The sequence below is a fragment of the Mesoplodon bidens genome (assembly GCF_964165515.1).
Source record: "Mesoplodon bidens genome assembly, chromosome: X".
Classification (NCBI taxonomy): Eukaryota; Metazoa; Chordata; class Mammalia; order Artiodactyla; family Ziphiidae; genus Mesoplodon; species Mesoplodon bidens.
The window spans coordinates 80979834-81000520 of NC_138163.1; the positions used below are offsets into that span (position 1 = coordinate 80979834).

A 20687-nucleotide genomic window follows, 5' to 3' on the forward strand; every position below is an offset into this window, starting at 1 on the left:
GCCCATGCTCACTTCATATCTAGCTCTCCCTCCAGAGCCACTGGGCACGTGCAGACTGAACAGGGATGGTCCCACACAAGAACACACCCTCAAGACTGGGATAGATAACTGTCTCACCTAATTTCATAGAGACAGAGAAAGTTTTAAAAAGATGAGTAGACAGGGGAACATGTTTCAAATTAAAGACAAGAAAAAATGCTGAAAAAAACCCTAAGGAAACTGATAAATAATTTAACTGATGAAGAGTTCATAGCAGTAGTAATATGAATGCTAACTGAACTGGGGCAAAGAATAGATGAACAGTGAGAATTTTTAACAAAGAACTAGAAAATATAAAAAGGACAAGTCAGAGCCGAATATAATAACTGAAATTACAAATACACTAGAGGGAATTAACAGCAGATTAGGTGACAGAGAAGAACACATAAGCAGTCTGGAAAGTAGAATAATGGAAATCACTCAATCATAAGTGCAAAAAACAATTTTTTTAATGAGAATAATTTAAGGGAGCTGTGGGACAACATCAAGCATACTCACATTTGCATTATAGGGGTCCCAGAGGAGAAGAGAGAGAGAAAGGGGTTGAAAATGTATTTGATGAAATTATGGCTGGAAACTTCCCTAATCTGAAGAAAGAAACACAGAGGAAGCACAGAGAGTCCCAAACAAAATGAACCCATACACATCCACATCAAGACATATAATTAAAAGGGCAAAAGTTAAAGAGAGAATTCTAAAGGTAGCAAGAGCAAAACAAGAGTCACATACAAGGGAAGTCCCATAAGCCTATCAGCTAATTTTTCTGCATAAACTTTGCATGTCAGAAGGGAGTGGCATGATAAGATTTAAAGTGCTGAGAGGGAAAACCCTACAACCTAGGATACTTTACCCAACAAGGTTATCATTCAGAATTGAAGGAGAGATAAAGGCTTCTCAGACAAGCAAAAATTAAAAGAGTTCATCAATACTAAACCAACCTTACAAGAAGGGTTAAAAGGTCTTCTTGAAGTAAAAAAAAAAAAAAAAAAACACTGGCTACAACAGGAAATAAGAAATTAAAGGACGGGGAAAATATACTGGTGAAGCAATTATATCATAAAGGCTGGGTATTTACCAGTTAAATAAGCTAGTACAAAGGTTAAAAGACAAAAATTGTAAAATCAACTGTAACTACAATAAACAGTTAAATGATAGACATGGAGATGTGAAATATGACATCAAAAACACAAAATGCTGGGAGGTGAGTAAAAAATGTAGAGCTTTCAGAATGTGTTTGAACATATATGACTATCGGTTGCAATCAAATAGTTATAGGTCAACATAAATGAACTCCATGGTAACCATAAATCAAAGACCTACTATAGATCTACCAAAACTAGAGAGAAAGGAACACAAACATAACACTGAAGAAAATCATCAAACCACAAGAGAGACACTAAAAGAAGAAAGCATCCTCCTGACTTCAAACTGCAAGTTGCAGAACGATGGCCTCAGATACACATTAGTAAATGTTTTTAAATCCCAAATGAATCCTACCTAATATTTGATAACCTTTGGGTGTATGTTTCAATGTCTGAAAGACAGTTTTCACTAGAGGTTAAAGTTGTGGGATAGCTTCTAACAGGACCCAATAGGTTTATACAACAAATTTATGACCTTGGATCTCCCCAGATTGGTTAGGAAGGTGTACAATTGGTTTCCTTTAGGCTCAATGTCACCTACAGGTAGCCTTGAAAACAGCCGCTGTCATCCTGCTTTCAATGTGGGCATGTTGGGTTCAGTCAGTTTTCCAATGGTATGATTATTTGGCTGCAATATTTATTCCTTCACTTGGAATAGAAGATATCATTACTCATATAGAGGCTTTAACAAAATTCACCCAGCAAGCCTTAAATGATAGTAACCAAGCCGTGTGTTTGCTCAGTTCAGAAATTTCCATGATGAGAAAAGCAGTCCTACAGAATTGCATGGCCCTCAATATTCTAACAGCTTCCCAAGGGGGAGCTTATGCTGTAATACATAGTGAACGTTTTGTTTTTATACCTGATGAGTCTTCTAATGCAACCCCCGCTTATGATGCGTATGAAAAATTGGATTTCCACTCTGAATGATCATCTTCCCAGTTTAAGGGAAATGCTAGGAAAATGGTATGGTTCAAGAGGATATTGGCTTAAATCTTTACTAATGATATTGTTGCTCCTATTTCCAACTTTGATTACAGTTTGTGTAACTTATAAAGTTTTAGTTTCTTGTTTTTTGCACTGTGTATCACCTGCTCCTACTAAGATAATGATATCTAAACAACTGGAAACTATTGATCACATCTATAGTTCTCTATAAAATAATGGACATGCACAATGCACATGCAAGGTAAAATTGGTGCAAGTCCTATTGGACAACTTGGAATTGGCCGTTAGTCCTTGCCAGACATCTTACTAGTACCACCCCCTAAAAGGAAAGAAAGAACCGGGCTATTAGGACCCAGCATCGAGGGACATGATGGACCCAAGGCACGTAAAGAACCACCCTAGCATTTAGGGACCAAATACTTGATCACCTAATGCTTTCTATTGAAAGATTAATGATCAAAAGTGGAATTACTGAAATAAAATTATTTTCAGGCAGGACAAGAAACATTTTAAACATAAAATTCTCTCTCTGCCCATTTGAGCCACTACCCCCTCCCCTTTAGTGTGATTTGTGCATCACATTATACATTAACTAGATCCCCTTAAAAGATACAGGAATGCCCACACACCAAAAAAAAGAAAAGAAAGAAAGAAAGAAAGAAAGAAAGAAAGAAAGAAAGAAAGAAAGAAAGAAAGAAAGAAAAAGAAAATAAAGAAAAAGAGAAGAAAAAGAAATTTCCTCCTGGAATCAGCGAGGTAACTCCTTAAGAGGTAACTTTCCTTTCTCAATCCTGTAATGCCTCATTTATACACACTACTCGCCTTGTTGGACTATGTAAACTATTAATATGCTACTTTGTCTCAAAAACTTATATCACGGTTTTACCTCCAATGGGTGGAACAGTCCTCAGAGTTTTCTGAAGATTGTCTCCCAGGTTATAGTCCTCAGGTTGGCTCAAATAAAAATTTCCATTTTTCTTCGATTGACTCTTGATTAATTTTTTTGGACAACACAATGAAACCAAAAGATGGTTTTTTAAAAAGATAACAAATCACAAACCTTAGGCAGACAGACCAAGAAAAAAAAAAAAAGATTCCTAAGGAATCACTAAACTCAGGGCTGAAAAGGGAGACATCACCATTGAGCCTATTGAATTTTAAAAAACATAAGAAAATAGTATGAAAAATTTTATACCAACAAATTAGACACATATATGCAATGAAAACATTTGTAGAGAGACACAAACTTCAAAACAGACTCAATAATAGACAATCAATTAAATTAATAATTAAAAATATTCCCACAATGATGCTCCTGTCCAGATGGCATCACTGCTGAATGCTATCAAACATTTCAGATGGAAATAATAGCAACACTCCAGAAATTCTTCCAGAAAATAGAAGAGGAATGAATACTTTCAAAATAGCTCTAGTAGGCCAATATTACTGTAGTGTGAGCCTCTGACAGTTTTTTTTTCTTAATTGTAATGCAAGTGCCTGACATTAAGCTTTTGATTGCTGAGGCACCACTTCAAAGACAGCTATATCAAAAAGAACAAATTGCCAGCTACACGACTAGGTAAAGAGCCAGGCCACCACACCCCTGAAGTTTCCTTTGTTTTAGAGATCTCTGATTGACTTAGATAACTGACCCTTTGGCTGCTTGTTTTTCCCTTCTTGTGCTTTAATTCCCATTCTGTGTTAAGTTCATCGATAAAGAGTGAATCTGAGAAACCCTAGGCCCCTCACTCTTGACCCCAATACATACATAACCCCAGGTCCCAGCTCTCTTTCTCCACCCACAACCTTTCTGTGTGGTCCAAGGCATGCCATGTACCCTCCATGACTTATGAGTAATAAACTTCGTCCTTACAAAGTCTCCTAAAGGTTATTGCTGAGGTGCCTCTTGCAATTATAATAAGAACCACAAGGGCTAGTTCAACCACAACATTGGTTCTGAAAGGGGAAATATCTGTGGGGGCTCGCCTTGGAGTACAGGTAAGTGCCTCCAGGTATTTCTAGCTGACAGTATCACTGTCGATTGGCTGAGACCAGCACAATTACCCTGATGCCCAAAACACACAAAGACATCCAAAATAAAGAAAATTGCATACCAATCTTTCTCATGAATATAGATGAAATAACCCTCAAGAAAATATTAACAAACGGAATTCAGAAACATATAAAAAGGATTATATACCATAACCAAGTGGGATTTATTCTAGAAATACAAGGTTGGTTTAACATCTAAAAATCAATTTATGTAACACACTATTTTAAAAGAAGAAAGCACTGAAACATTATCATATTAACTGACACAGAAAGAGCATGTGACAAAATTCCACCACCTTTCATGATAAAAACAATTTAAAAAAACTAGGAATAGAAAGAAATTTCTTCAGCATCATAAAGGATATCTATGAAAAACCTACAGCTAACATCATATTCAGTAGTGAAAGACTGCATACCTTTTCCCTAAAGTCAGCAACAAAGACATGCTCACTACTTTTATTCATTATTGCACTGGAAGTTTGAGCCAGTTCAAACAGGGAAGAAGAAGAACTAAAAGTCATCCAGATAGGAAATAAAAAGGGAGTCTTTTTTTATTCTCAGATGACATGATTTCATATGCAGACAATCCTAAGGAATCCACAAAAACAGATCTAACGGTAGAACTAATAAAGAAGTTCAACAGATCACAGAATACAAGAGTAATACATAAAACAAATTTTATTGCTATATACATGTAGCAAATAATCCAAAAATGAAATCAAGGAACACTTAATTCTAGCTACAATAGCATCAAAAAGAATTAAATGCTTAGGCATATATTTAACAAACCAAATGTAATACTTATGCACTGAGAAACACAAATTGATGTTTGTTGAGAGAAATTAAAGATGATCTAAATAAATGGAAAGGCATTGCATGTTCATGGTTGTAAGACTCAATATTTATATGGTAATTCTCCCCAAACTGACATATAGATTCAATTCAATCTCTATCGAAATTTCAGCAGGCTTTCTTTGTAGAAACTCACAGGCTGATCCAGAAAATTCATATGGAAATGAAAAACAAAACAAAACAGAATATCCAAAACTACTTCAAAAAAGAACAAACTTGGAAGATTCCACCTTCTGATTTCAAAACTTACGATAAAAATAAAGGTAATCAAGTTAGTGTGATACCGACATAGAGATAGATCACTGGAACAGAATCGAGAGGTTAGAAATAACGAACTCTCCTTATATTTATGGTCAATGATTTTCAATTCAATGGGGAAAGGATAGTCTTTTCAACATATGGTGCTGGCACAACTGGATATCATGCAAAACTACAAACTTCGAGCCTTACTTCACAGCACACACAAAACTTAATGCAAAATGGACCAGAGACTTAAAAGTAAAACCTACAACTATAAATCTGTTAAAAGAAACCCTAGGAGAAAAATATTTGTACGCATGAGCTAGGCGATGATTTCTTAGATACAACACCAAAAGCATGATCCACAAAAGAAAAACTTGATAAATTGGACTTCGTCAAAATTTAAAACATTTATGCTTCAGAAGGCACTATTCAGAAAATGAAAAGACAAGGTACAGACTGGGAGAAAATATTTGAAAGTCACAGATCTAACAAAGAACTTGTATGCAGAATAAAGAATAAGAATAATAAATAAATAAGAAAATGACCCCATTAAAAAATTGGGTAAAAGATTTGTATAGACATTTAACCAAAGAAGGTATAGAAATGGTTAATAAGCATATGAAAGGATGTTCACAGCCACTAGTCAGTAGGGAAATATAAATCAAAACCATAATGAGATACCATGTTGCCAAAACAATAGGATGGCTATAATCCAAAATACAGATAATAACAAATATTTGGATTTGGAGAAATTTGAATCCTCATACACTTCTGGTGATAATGTAAACTAGTTGAATCTTTTTGGAAAATATTCTGGTGTTTTCTTAAAAAGTTAAACATAGAGTTACCATATGATCCAGAATGTCCATTCCTAGGGATCTACCGAAGAGAACTGAAAACATATGTTCACACAAAAACTCATGAACTCAAAATGTATATGAATATGCTTAACAGCATTGAGTTTGGGAATATTATCCATAACATTCCCAAACTAAACACAACCCAAATGCCCATAAACTGATGAATGTATAAATAGAATGTGGTATACCCATACCATGGAATATTATTTGGCAATACAAATAACTGAAGTACTGATACATGCTACAACATGGGTGAACCTCGAAAACATTACATTAAGTGAAAGAAGCCAGACAACATGTACTATATATTGTGTGATTCCATTTATACAAAATTTCCTAAATAGGCAAATCATAGAGACAGAAAGTAGTTTATTACTTGCCTATAGGGCTGGGGGTGGGTTGGGGGGTTCGGGGTGTTGGGTAAGGGATACAAGGCGTCTTCTTGGGCTAACAAAAATATCCTAAAATTGATTGTGACAGATGCACAACTGTGAATATACGAAAAGCCATTGAATAAGGCATTTTATTTCTTAATTCATTTTTATTGCAAAAACACAGACTAGGAAACCTACCTTATTAACAATTTTTTAGTGTACAGTGTGGTTAACTATATGAACATTGTTGCAATCAGATCTCCGGAATTCTTCATCTTGCATGACTGCAAATCTATACTCATGGAACAACAACTCCCCGTTTCCCCCTCACCCAAACCTTTGGCAACCAGGATTCTACTTTCTGCTTCTAAGAGTTTGACTACTTTAGGTACCCCATATAAGTGGAAACATGCTGTATTTGTCCTTTGTGAGTGGCTTGCTTCACTTAGTATAATATCCTCAAAGTTCATCCATACTACAGCATATAGCAAGATTTCCTTCTTTTTAAAGGCTGAATAATATTCGGTTATATGTATACATTATATATACCACCTTTTATCTATTCACCTGTTGATAGATATTTAGGTTGTCCTCACCCCTTGGCTATTGTGAATAGTGGTACAGTGAACATGGGAGTGCAATAATCTATGCAAGATCCTGATTTCAATTATTTTGTAATGTAAATGTAAATGTATATATACGGAAGTGAGAATGCTGGATCATATGGGAGTTCTATTTTTATTTTTTTAGGAACTTCCATACTGTTTTCCATGGCGGGTGCACAATTTTACACTCCCACCAGCAATGCACAAGGAATTCATTTTCTTCACTACCTTGCCAACACTTGCTATTTTGAGTTGTTTTTTTTTAAATACTGGCCATGTTAGCAGTTGTGAGGTGATAACTCATTGTGCTTTTGAATTGCATTTCCCTGTTGACTAGTGATGTTGAGCATTTTTCATATACCTGTAGGCCATTTATGTGTCTTCTTTGGAGAAATATCTAATCAATTCCTTTGTCCATTTTTAAATTGTGTTATTTGGGTTTTGTCTGTTTCTTTGTTTTTGAAAGCATAAGCCACAGACTGGGAAACAATATTTGCAAAGCACACATGATAAAAAACTTGTATCCGAAAGAGATAAAGAACATTCGATATTCAGTAATGAGAAATCAAACAACACAATAAACAATGAGCAAAAAAAAAAAATCGAACTGACATTGTGCTTACTGGATGGTCAGTAAGCTACTGAGAAGATGTTTCACCTCATTAGTCATTAGGGACATAACTAAAGCCAGAATGAAATACGACAACATAGCTATAAACATGGCTGAAATAAAAACAAAATACAGACAATACCAAGTGCTAGACAGACTGAGGAACAGCTAGAACTCTCCTGCATTGCTGGTGAGAATGCAAAAAATGGTATAGACTCTCTGGAAACAGTTAAAAATACACTAACGATTCAATCCAGCAAGTTAACTCCTAGATATTTACCCAAGAGAAATGAAAACTTATATTCACAAAAAATCTGTATGCAAATGTTCATAGCACTTTTCTTAGATGCTTGGGCGACTGCACACTGGCACCGGACACAGACATATCTAGGACTACTGGACACAGTTTCTGAGCTGACACTGATCCCGGAAGCCCAAAGTGTCATGATGGGGCCCCATTAGAGTGGGGCTTATGAGGTTCTGGCAGTAAAAGGAGTTGGGGATAGAGATCAGTTCACGGTGAGCTGACTGGGTCCCTGGACAAACATAGTGGTCATTTCTCCAGTCCCCAAGCTGATAATTCTAAGTGATACACTTGGCAGTTGGAGCAATGACCTACACGTTGGGTCATTGGTCTGTGGAGTAAGAGCTATCATGGTGGGGAAGGCCAAAAGGAACCTCTGCCACTGGCTCCCACCCTGGGCCAAGAGAGTACATCAAAGCCAGTATTGGATCCTGGTGAGCATAACGGGGTAAAGCAGAGATTAGTGACATCATTGGAGACGTATGGGATGTATGGGAAGAGGAGGTAGGAGAGCCACAGGGACGAAGAGAGTGGAGAAGGTGAGAAGTTCCGGGAGTCCCTCTATGGGGGAGGGAGGAAGGGAATGGAAATGGTGAGAGGGAAGATGGAGGCTTCCACTGGATCCACTGGTAATGTTTCATAGGATGCTGGTGGATGCAGGAGATTTTGCTATATCCTTCCTTATCCATTTTAACATATTTGAAATAGCACACCATGCCTTAAAAAGTCACTGGGAGAAGTGGAAGAGGGCGGTATCCACAAACAGGCAGGCACCATCGGGGGCAGGCTCGAGGAGGAGGATTGCAGATTTACAGTGCACCCAGTCTCCCCTGCTCTGTAACTTCTCCAGCATGGCCAGCTTCTCAGGTGCAGAAACTGAGGCCCAGAAAACTGGGCCTTTGAGTTCCACAGGCAACAGCGGTTCAGACACGCCAGGACTCTCCAGGAGGTCAGCCAGAGCAGGATGCAGGAGAGAGAGGTGACTGAAGACAGAGGAGTATGAACGGGAAGGAGCAGAAGGAAGGTATGGGAGGAATGGAGGGGTGTCAGAGCAGGAGTTGGGTGGCAGACAAGGGAAATTCTAACACCCATGGGCCATAGAGAAACCAAGGGAGGCACCACTCCCCAGACATCAGTACTGCTCAGCTCAGGGAAGCTGAGAACTGACAGTTCCAAGAAAAATTGAGAGACACCTGGCTATCCACACCGACCGCCATCACAACTGGTAGGCCTTGGATGTGCATACATAAAAAGTTTAAAACATACTTCTACATATACTAAATTCTCATATATTACATAGAATTGACTGGTGTGTGTGTGTGTGCCCACGCACGCAAGTGATTTAACTTACAAATGTGAATCCAAAGCCATCGTTCTGCAACTTGCAGTTTGAAGTCAGGCAGGTGCTTTCGAAAGCTGTGAGAATGGCCTGATGCATTCCGTTGGACTGCCACGCTTTATGCTACTGGATGCTAAGCCACGTTGCATTCATCCATTTCCTTACTGATGGGAATTTGGAGTGCTCCCAGTTTTTCCCATCACCAACACCCTTGTGCATGGGCTCCTGTACACTACAGGTACCAGCGTGTCTCCGGAAGAAGTACCAGGCAGCAGACTTGCCGGAACATAGAGGAAATACCTATTTTTTTTTCTTCCTTTTTAAGGTCTTCGGCTCAAAGCAAGGACTCTGGAGTCAGATTGATTGGTTTCAATCCTGCCGCTGATCCCCACGAGCCGAATGACCTTGGGCCAGTGGCTGAACCTCTCAGTGCCTGTTTGCTCACCGGTAAGAGGCCAGTAATAGTTGGTACTATAGTTCTAGGAGTGTCACGCTGATGCATTACTATTTATGCCCAGCGCTTAGAAGAGTGCCAGGCACAGAGTCCGTGCTGGCACTAAGTTGCTTTCAATGGATTCTGCCAAATTACCTCCCAAATGGGTCTCTTGCACCACCGCCACAGGGGTTTGCTCCTCACCTCTCCCACCCTCGGAATGGTTAAGCTCTTTGAAGGTTGTCAACCTAGTGTGTGAAACCCGATTCGTGGTTTTAGTTCACATCTCCAGGATCAGCGGTGGCGAGCATCTTTTGGGGTGTAACTGGCCACTGCGATTTCTTCTTCTTTGAATTTGCCTCAGAGAGGGGGAAGGGCTGATGCAGCGAGGCCAACCCCAATCTGTCCGCCAACCCCAGTCTGTCCGCCAAACCTGCCTGCCAATGACGTTTGCTGAGCCACATTTGATGGAGCAGTTGAGACAGAGACCTTACAGAACGAAAATACGATCCCTTTGCTCTCTGGCCGACCCCTGATCACTGACTGCGGGACTCCTGTGCCCATTCTCCTGTTGGGTCGTAAGGCTTGCGGTGGAAGGGAGGCTGGCAAATGCTTTTGGCGCGTGCTAGGCATCCAGTGCCTCCATCTTGACATTTCATCCTCACCACCCCTGGAGCCCGGCGCCCTCACTCCCCGACCCCCTGTATAGATGGGAAACGGAGGCTCAGAGCTGTGACTCTAACCGGAAAGGGGAGGCGGGACAGGAGGAGGCGGGCCGAGAGTCTTGACAGAGGGAAGCACTCCCACCATCCCCTTCAGCAGCCAACTGCTCGGACCGCCCACGGGCTTGAGGGCAAAGCAGAGGCCCTCGACCCCATTGGTTAGGCCTCGAGGGGACAGGCGAACAAGGCGCCCGCTGGTTGGCGGGGGCCGGACCAATGAGGAGGCCGCGTCGCAGGCGTGAGAGGCGCGCTGAAAGTGGCGCGTCGTTTCGTTTGAGACGAGCTCGTGCAGCGCCTGAGGTGGTTGACGCTGCCGTCTGAGCGCCGCCCGCCTCGTCCGCCGTGACCGCGACCGCGACTCGGGCCATCAACAGTCGCCCCGGTTCCGCGGCCGCCTGGGTCGCGACATGAGCTCCCCAGATGAGGTGTCTGTGTGGGGAACGGGTTTCGGCCCAGGGGGCGGGGAGCGGGCCGGCGTCCGCCCAGCCGGCCGCGCAGTTCCGCGGGGACCCGACCGCAGCCCCGAGCCCAGGAAGCCGCCGAGCGGCGGGGGCGGGAGCAGCTGCCCGGATCCCAAGAGCTTCCAGTCAGAGTGGGAGATGCTAGAAGCGGGAGGTCCGGTGCTGTGTGGCCGTGAAGGCCGACCTGGCTCCCCGGCTGATGACATGAGGGACCTCCTTGACCTGGCCGAGGAGTCTGCGGCGGGCACCACGCAGCAGCTGTACGACTGGGACACGCTGGGCTTCTGCAGATACCCGTTGGCGGAGCCCTGCGCCTCTTTGGAAGTGTCCGCCGGCCTCGAGGCGGGTCCCGGCGGTCCAGGAGCGACCGCCCAGAGCTGTGGGGAAGTGCCGCCAGCTCTGGCCGACCCTTTCCACCTCGATGGGTCCGAAGCGGGTCGGGCCTGGGGGGAGCCTAAGAGAGCCACTAAGCGTAGGTTGAACGTGGCTGCGGATTGCCAGCGCTTCTCCGCGGAAGCCCTGGGCCTGCTGCTATCCGACTCCGAGTCCTCAGATGAGTTCAGTGACACAGAGCTGATGACGGTGAGTACTTACCCCGGAGGAGGAGGCCAGGCCGAGCCCAGCAGACCCGAGGATCCCGGGGACACTCCCAGTCACTCGAATTTCCAAGTCAGGGAGAATTTCCTTCACGTGACAGGCTCCTCCCTGTCCTCGGCTCTGCGAGGACTCTCTTCGGTTGTGGAAAGGCAGGGCGTGGGAGAGCAGGGCATCTCTTCCCCTAAGAAAATGCAGAGCGTGCTCTGGGGGGACGGGAGCAGCAAGCCCAGCTCCCCGGGAGCTGCTGCTGCTGCTGCTACGGCAGGTGGCCTGCTGCAGGTCACTCCTAGGAAGAAGGGGACCCAGGAGAAGAAATCCCTCGGGGGAGCCTTCACACTTGCCCTGGGGAAAAACTTCCCTTCCTGGGGGCAGCGAATCTGGGCACCTCCGCTGGAACCGGCCACCTTCCCCCCAGTCTCTGGTATTCCGCTGCTTGGGAGATCCAAGAGGTATACCTTGGGCCCTTCCGGAACCAAACAGGCCAAGCACACCAGCGCTGGGAAGAAATCCGTGGTCACGTGGACAAGGGAGTCTGAGGCTGTGGCGGGAGAAGATAAGGACCCAAATAGAGACCCAGCCCCAAAGGGCCAAGTGAGTAGGCCAGGCTCCTCCTCTCTCCCCACTCTTCCCCGCCCCCACCGCACCCAGAGCACACGTCTTCACCCATGCTGCCTCTGTCCACCCCTCAGGGGTCGTCATTGGGTGCCCCTCGGTCACTGGGTCATTATGATGCCTGATCGGGCTCCTTTTACTAGGGACAAACAGTAAGGTAGCACTTCGGGTGTGCTGGGCCTGGTTCTCCACCCTTGGCCTGTTTCCAGCGTCCTCTGAGAGACTGGGGCTGGGATGGAAGGGAGGGTTGGTAGCTGAATTGGGTCGGGGGATCCCTTAAAAGCTTCCCCGAAAAGCCTCAGTATTTAGACTCACCAGCTTCCTGAATCCTATCTCCTAGGTGTTCCCCAGACCTTCCTTGCAGGGGCCCTGGGCTTACTCAGTGCCCCACTGTTGTCCCTAGATCACCTCTGCCTGCTGGCCTGGGGCTGACGGAGGGAGAAAGTGCTAATGAGATCAGCCTTTCAATTCCCTTCCCAATTCCCTGCCTCACCCCGGCCCAAATCACACAACACTCTCTCTCTCTCTCTCTCTCTCTCTCTCTCTCTCACACACACACACACACACACACACACACACACACACACACACACACACACACACACACACACACAAACACACACACAGACAGACTTCCTTAGTCCAAATCGGTGAAAAATTTTTGTTTCAGCTGCCAGCTCACAGGCCAGGGACATCTTATCCACGCATGCATCGTGGAAAAGCCAGCAGTGGCGAGGTCGACACCAGAGGCCCCCAAGATCCAAGAAACTCAGAGCCCTTGGCCCTGAACCAGGGAGAAGTCATGCCCGGGGGGCCTGCCCCCTCAGGTGAGTGTCGTGGGTTTGATAGGAGGGGAGGGGAGAGGGGTGGAGGGCAGAAACCTCTGGCTCTGTCTCTGTTGGGGGCACAGCCGTTCTCTCAGGCAGCTTCTCCCACAGGAGACGGGGTGCTGGCAGGGCTGGCCTTGAGCCACATCATCCTGTGTGGGGGGTTTGTGCGGCAGGGCTGATCGGTGGCAGTGCCACACACAGCTCCTCCGGGTGTAGATTTACAGGGGAACAGCCTTTTCTGTTAAGTCCTTTTCGCCCACATTGCTCTCCCACGTGCTGGCTGTGGCTGCAGCTCTGGGAGGGGCGAATCCAGAGGCACATAGCTTGGGGACCACAATGCAATGGGGAAATGGCTGCCCCCGGGTAACAGCGGAGGCAGCCCCAGAGAGAAGGTTCGGGCTTCTGGGCAGAGCAGGGGCGGCTGGTCGCCAGCAGAGGGTGGTGCCGCCTCACCTCACCGTAGACCCCACTTGGCCCTTTCCACCTCACTGGGAGCCTGCGAAGCTGGATTGTGTGTCCTTTCCCTCTCAGGTGACTGGGAGCCACTGGACCATCCCCCAAGACCGGAAATGCCGCAGCAGCCACTGGGAATGCCGGGCTGTCTTTGGGTAATGCTTCCTCTGGCTCCTGGAAATGCAGGCCCAAACTCGAGGCTGGGATCTGGGTCCAAGTTCAGCTGACATGTGTGGGGCCACCCCTCCCCTGCCCCCATCACGTACCCCATGGAGGGAGCCCACCTGCTTTCCACTGAGGAGCGCTTGCCATTCTAGCCACCCGGCTTTGGGGTGCAGGGCCCAGTGGAGAGGAGAAGGTGGAGGAGAGAGGAGGCCAGATTATACTAATCATTTCTCTTCCTCCTGTGTCTGCTGGCCTAGTGTCTCGTGCTACAGAGAGAAGTAGACAACCTTAAGAAGAAACTTGGTATGAGGAACCAGGGACGGAGAGCGGTGTCTTAGTTCAGAACCCGGGTGGGCACCTGGGGTGGGGGTGGGCTGCAGGTGCAGTCGGCCTCGCAGGGACCAACATCCCTGTGGCGAGGAGAACCTAGCAGGCCTGGCCCTGGAGCCAGCTGTGCATGTACAACTGGGCGTGTGTACAAGTAGCAAAGTACTGTCTGGACTGCATGCACACTTTGCCAACCAGACCAGTCCTAGGGAATCTCCTTCTGATAGGACTTTGAGAGATGCCTCGTTGATTTTCCCTTGAACTGCTGCTTGGTGTGGCTTCTAAGGTTCTTGTTGGATTGTTTGTTTGTGTGTGTGACGGGATCTGACTGGTTGTGGCACGGCCCACAGCATCAGAGCTGCTGGCACACTTTGTTTCCCTTGAGGAACCAGTTCCACATTCAATTCCGGTGGTGGGGAGTGATCTGGTCCAGAGCTCTCTGCATCGGGTCTGGAGAGGGCTTCAGCTTTCAGGGCTACGCGGTTCCTCACGGGGATAGGGGACGGGCTTCCATATCCCTCTCTCTGGAGTGCCTACTAATGCCTGTCCCTGTTGCAGACACCATGAAGGACATGGCTCTCACGATCCTGAAACTTTGAAGTGAGTGTTACACACACTGTACCCCTTCCCACAGTCCTGGCTGTTGAGCAGGGCTGGGGGCTGGCCCTGGCTTGAGGCTCTTCCCTGACTCTGCTGTTTTACAGGTTGAGCCCATCGTCTTCCTGCAGGAGGGGCAGGTGGTACCTTTGGAGCCCGGGAGCTGTGGCCAAGCTCGTTCCCTCCTGTTCTGCCTCAGCTAGGGCTTCCTCTACCCTTGTTTTGCCCCCTCCCCAGTTTCACAGCAGTTTCCAAAATAAGTACCTCTCATATTATGTGTTCTGCCTTCTCTCTGGAGGGGTAGGGGTAGGGTTAGGGGGCCGGGGCGGGGCACTGCTCCACGTCAGAGCCTTTTCCAGAACAGTATCTGTCGCATCCTGTGGTGGGGACTCTGGACCAGCCTCTGCTACCATCCCTGCAGTCAAGTCAGCGGACTGCCCCAGGTCTGGGTCGTCTGTGTGCTCTCCCTGGCCACATTGACACGTCCTCCCTTGCCCCCGAAGGCCCTCTTCTAATTCTCTCCAAACCACCCTCCTCCTTTGGGGTCTGGTGGTTCCCATTCATCTCTGCCATTCACCCTCCCCATCAGCAGGAACTCATGACCCCCTTCCAGAGCTCCACTCTGGAAGCATTCACATCCTCCCTGCCCTCACCAGCTGACCACCCTCCTCCAGCCTGGTCGTCTCTATACCCTTGAGTGGATATTGGCCCGTCAGGTTCTATGGCAAGTGTGGTTAGTAGGTCTGTGTTCTTGCATGGTCCCTGTCAAATACTCTTCCACCAGCCCCATGACACATTTTCCTGGAAATTATATTTCTGTGTCCCAGCTCAATCTCCCAGACTGCCTCTTTAGGACACACGAGATTGACTCTGAGCTCCATGTTCAATTTCCCCCTCACTGGAGGTTGGGGAGCACTTCCTTCCCTCAGCCGGGACCCAGGGCTGTACTAGCCTGAGACTCAGAGGGACAGATCTGTGTTTGAGTGAGGCGATTCTGCCTGGCACCCTTCCCAAAAGACCGGTATTTTACTACACAAAAGGGGGTATGATGGTAAATAGGAGATTCAAGGTTGGTGACTGTGTGTCCCTGTGTGTGAATAAAAGTAATCAGGGATAATCTCCCTTGAGGGAGAAAGATGTGATTCAGGGAGTAAAGAGAGTAGAGGCTAGTCCAGGTTCTGTAAGTCATTGAATGAGCAAAAGCAAGGGTCGGATCTGTTGTGTTCAAGGGTTGTCGTTAAATTCCCAAAGCATAGGCGGGGGAGGATGCAGAAGTCACCAAACCCCACGACAGGGTGTCGGGATGCTCGAAATGTTGGATTCGCTGGAGGAGGCTCTCGATCCTACTCTGTGATCCTATGATGTCTGACAGCTACTGTGGGTGTGGATGGAATGAGATTGGGAAGAGTGGCTCCTCAGAGTAGCTCATCTTAGAATCAGGGGACCCATATATGTGACCACCCAACATGAGCTACCTGGGACAGGGGCAGGGTGGGCGCAGTGAGGATGGGAAGTAAGGAGTGACTGCGCCTGGACAATGGGGAGCACTTGAGTCCACCCTTCCCCCATATTCTCACAGTGACTCGCTCCCAGAGTCCATGGCATGAGCTCAGGTGGACAGACCACATGTGGGATGGGGCAGTCACAGACCTCAGGGTCAGAAAAGGACATTCGTGGGATTTAATCCACTCAAACCCCTCCCTGGAGATGGTGGGCTTGATTGGTGCCCAGGCTTCTGGCTGGATTCCTAGGATGTACCCAGTGCCCCCCCCAGTCCAGCCTGTACCAGGCTTATGTTCTAGCCCCTCTTGCTTCGGCACTGCTCCCCACTGAGCTGAGGCCATTACCAATGAGTGTGTGTGCACTTTGAGGAAACAGAGCCAGCGTAGACTTTCGACCTGCCTCTAACCTGTAGAGACAGTCATTCCAGGTCTTGTGTCCCTGCAGACACTCTGGAGAGTGTGAAGCTAAGTACAGGCTGGAGACCACCATCACAGGAACTCGCTTCCCTGTGCACACTATGGAGGGTATGGGACCAGCTCAGTGGTATGGCACCATCCCTTCCGGCCTGAAGCCCTCTGGCTCAGAGCCCATTCCCTCTAGCCTCTAACCACAGTGTGCACACTGGGGGAAAAGTGAAACCAGAAGAGAAATACTGCCCCAAGCCCTCAGGACCCGGCTATATCCCAGACCAATGTGGAGACTGCCATCACACCTGGGAGAAACCCAACTTCCTCAGGGCTCTTAACTCTGGCCCCTCAGGTCCCAAACCCACACCTGAAAGGGCAGTGAGGGCCATTGAGCAGAGAAGCAGCCCCAGCTCACACCTTATTCTGGCTCTAGCCCCTTCAACTCCAGACCTGTTTCCCACCCAGGCAGTGACTGCCACCACGCCCTAAGGGAAGATGCAGCCCATGCTCACTTCATATCTAGCTCTCCCTCCAGAGCCACTGGGCATGTGCAGACTGAACAGGGATGGTCCCACACAAGAACACACCCTCAAGACTGGGATAGATAACTGTCTCACCTAATTTCATAGAGACAGAGAAAGTTTTAAAAAGATGAGTAGACAGGGGAACATGTTTCAAATTAAAGACAAGAAAAAATGCTGAAAAAAACCCTAAGGAAACTGATAAATAATTTAACTGATGAAGAGTTCATAGCAGTAGTAATATGAATGCTAACTGAACTGGGGCAAAGAATAGATGAACAGTGAGAATTTTTAACAAAGAACTAGAAAATATAAAAAGGACAAGTCAGAGCCGAATATAATAACTGAAATTACAAATACACTAGAGGGAATTAACAGCAGATTAGGTGACAGAGAAGAACACATAAGCAGTCTGGAAAGTAGAATAATGGAAATCACTCAATCATAAGTGCAAAAAACAATTTTTTTAATGAGAATAATTTAAGGGAGCTGTGGGACAACATCAAGCATACTCACATTTGCATTATAGGGGTCCCAGAGGAGAAGAGAGAGAGAAAGGGGTTGAAAATGTATTTGATGAAATTATGGCTGAAAACTTCCCTAATCTGAAGAAAGAAACACAGAGGAAGCACAGAGAGTCCCAAACAAAATGAACCCATACACATCCACATCAAGACATATAATTAAAAGGGCAAAAGTTAAAGAGAGAATTCTAAAGGTAGCAAGAGCAAAACAAGAGTCACATACAAGGGAAGTCCCATAAGCCTATCAGCTAATTTTTCTGCATAAACTTTGCATGTCAGAAGGGAGTGGCATGATAAGATTTAAAGTGCTGAGAGGGAAAACCCTACAACCTAGGATACTTTACCCAACAAGGTTATCATTCAGAATTGAAGGAGAGATAAAGGCTTCTCAGACAAGCAAAAATTAAAAGAGTTCATCAATACTAAACCAACCTTACAAGAAGGGTTAAAAGGTCTTCTTGAAGTAAAAAAAAAAAAAAAAAACACTGGCTACAACAGGAAATAAGAAATTAAAGGACGGGGAAAATATACTGGTGAAGCAATTATATCATAAAGGCTGGGTATTTACCAGTTAAATAAGCTAGTACAAAGGTTAAAAGACAAAAATTGTAAAATCAACTGTAACTACAATAAACAGTTAAATGATAGACATGGAGATGTGAAATATGACATCAAAAACACAAAATGCTGGGAGGTGAGTAAAAAATGTAGAGCTTTCAGAATGTGTTTGAACATATATGACTATCGGTTGCAATCAAATAGTTATAGGTCAACATAAATGAACTCCATGGTAACCATAAATCAAAGACCTACTATAGATCTACCAAAACTAGAGAGAAAGGAACACAAACATAACACTGAGGAAAATCATCAAACCACAAGAGAGACACTAAAAGAAGAAAGCATCCTCCTGACTTCAAACTGCAAGTTGCAGAACGATGGCCTCAGATACACATTAGTAAATGTTTTTAAATCCCAAATGAATCCTACCTAATATTTGATAACCTTTGGGTGTATGTTTCAATGTCTGAAAGACAGTTTTCACTAGAGGTTAAAGTTGTGGGATAGCTTCTAACAGGACCCAATAGGTTTATACAACAAATTTATGACCTTGGATCTCCCCAGATTGGTTAGGAAGGTGTACAATTGGTTTCCTTTAGGCTCAATGTCACCTACAGGTAGCCTTGAAAACAGCCGCTGTCATCCTGCTTTCAATGTGGGCATGTTGGGTTCAGTCAGTTTTCCAATGGTATGATTATTTGGCTGCAATATTTATTCCTTCACTTGGAATAGAAGATATCATTACTCATATAGAGGCTTTAACAAAATTCACCCAGCAAGCCTTAAATGATAGTAACCAAGCCGTGTGTTTGCTCAGTTCAGAAATTTCCATGATGAGAAAAGCAGTCCTACAGAATTGCATGGCCCTCAATATTCTAACAGCTTCCCAAGGGGGAGCTTATGCTGTAATACATAGTGAACGTTTTGTTTTTATACCTGATGAGTCTTCTAATGCAACCCCCGCTTATGATGCGTATGAAAAATTGGATTTCCACTCTGAATGATCATCTTCCCAGTTTAAGGGAAATGCTAGGAAAATGGTATGGTTCAAGAGGATATTGGCTTAAATCTTTACTAATGATATTGTTGCTCCTATTTCCAACTTTGATTACAGTTTGTGTAACTTATAAAGTTTTAGTTTCTTGTTTTTTGCACTGTGTATCACCTGCTCCTACTAAGATAATGATATCTAAACAACTGGAAACTATTGATCACATCTATAGTTCTCTATAAAATAATGGACATGCACAATGCACATGCAAGGTAAAATTGGTGCAAGTCCTATTGGACAACTTGGAATTGGCCGTTAGTCCTTGCCAGACATCTTACTAGTACCACCCCCTAAAAGGAAAGAAAGAACCGGGCTATTAGGACCCAGCATCGAGGGACATGATGGACCCAAGGCACGTAAAGAACCACCCTAGCATTTAGGGACCAAATACTTGATCACCTAATGCTTTCTATTGAAAGATTAATGATCAAAAGTGGAATTACTGAAATAAAATTATTTTCAGGCAGGACAAGAAACATTTTAAACATAAAATTCTCTCTCTGCCCATTTGAGCCACTACACCCTCCCCTTTAGTGTGATTTGTGCATCACATTATACATTAACTAGATCCCCTTAAAAGATACAGGAATGCCCACACACCAAAAAAAAGAAAAGAAAAGAAAGAAAGAAAGAAAGAAAGAAAGAAAGAAAGAAAGAAAGAAAGAAAGAAAATAAAGAAAAAGAGAAGAAAAAGAAATTTCCTCCTGGAATCAGCGAGGTAACTCCTTAAGAGGTAACTTTCCTTTCTCAATCCTGTAATGCCTCATTAATACCCACTACTCGCCTTGTTGGACTATGTAAACTATTAATATGCTACTTTGTCTCAAAAACTTATATCACGGTTTTACCTCCAATGGGTGGAACAGTCCTCAGAGTTTTCTGAAGATTGTCTCCCAGGTTATAGTCCTCAGGTTGGCTCAAATAAAAATTTCCATTTTTCTTCGATTGACTCTTGATTAATTTTTTTGGACAACACAATGAAACCAAAAGATGGTTTTTTAAAAAGATAACAAATCACAAACCTTAGGCAGACAGACCAAGAAAAAAAAAAAAAGGATTCCTAAGGAATCACTAAACTCAGGGCTGAAAAGGGAGACATCACCATTGAGCCTATTGAATTTAAAAAAACATAAGAAAATAGTATGAAAAATTTTATACCAACAAATTAGACACATATATGCAATGAAAACATTTGTAGAGAGACACAAACTTCAAAACAGACTCAATAATAGACAATCAATTAAATTAATAATTAAAAATATTCCCACAATGATGCTCCTGTCCAGATGGCATCACTGCTGAATGCTATCAAACATTTCAGATGGAAATAATAGCAACACTCCAGAAATTCTTCCAGAAAATAGAAGAGGAATGAATACTTTCAAAATAGCTCTAGTAGGCCAATATTACTGTAGTGTGAGCCTCTGACAGTTTTTTTTTCTTAATTGTAATGCAAGTGCCTGACATTAAGCTTTTGATTGCTGAGGCACCACTTCAAAGACAGCTATATCAAAAAGAACAAATTGCCAGCTACACGACTAGGTAAAGAGCCAGG

At 44.6% G+C, this 20687-nt stretch overlaps 1 protein-coding gene across 1 annotated transcript; it reads left to right on the forward strand.

Moving 5' to 3' along the window:
- Nucleotides 1-10930: 10930 nt before the first annotated feature.
- On the forward strand, nt 10931-12318 carry LOC308609364 (uncharacterized protein CXorf49 homolog; the record flags this gene model as incomplete). Its single annotated transcript, XM_081223042.1, has 2 exons — nt 10931-12172; nt 12271-12318. 2 exons carry the CDS (start codon nt 10931-10933, stop codon nt 12316-12318), a joined length of 1290 nt encoding a protein of 429 aa, XP_081079168.1.
- Nucleotides 12319-20687: the final 8369 nt, after the last annotated feature.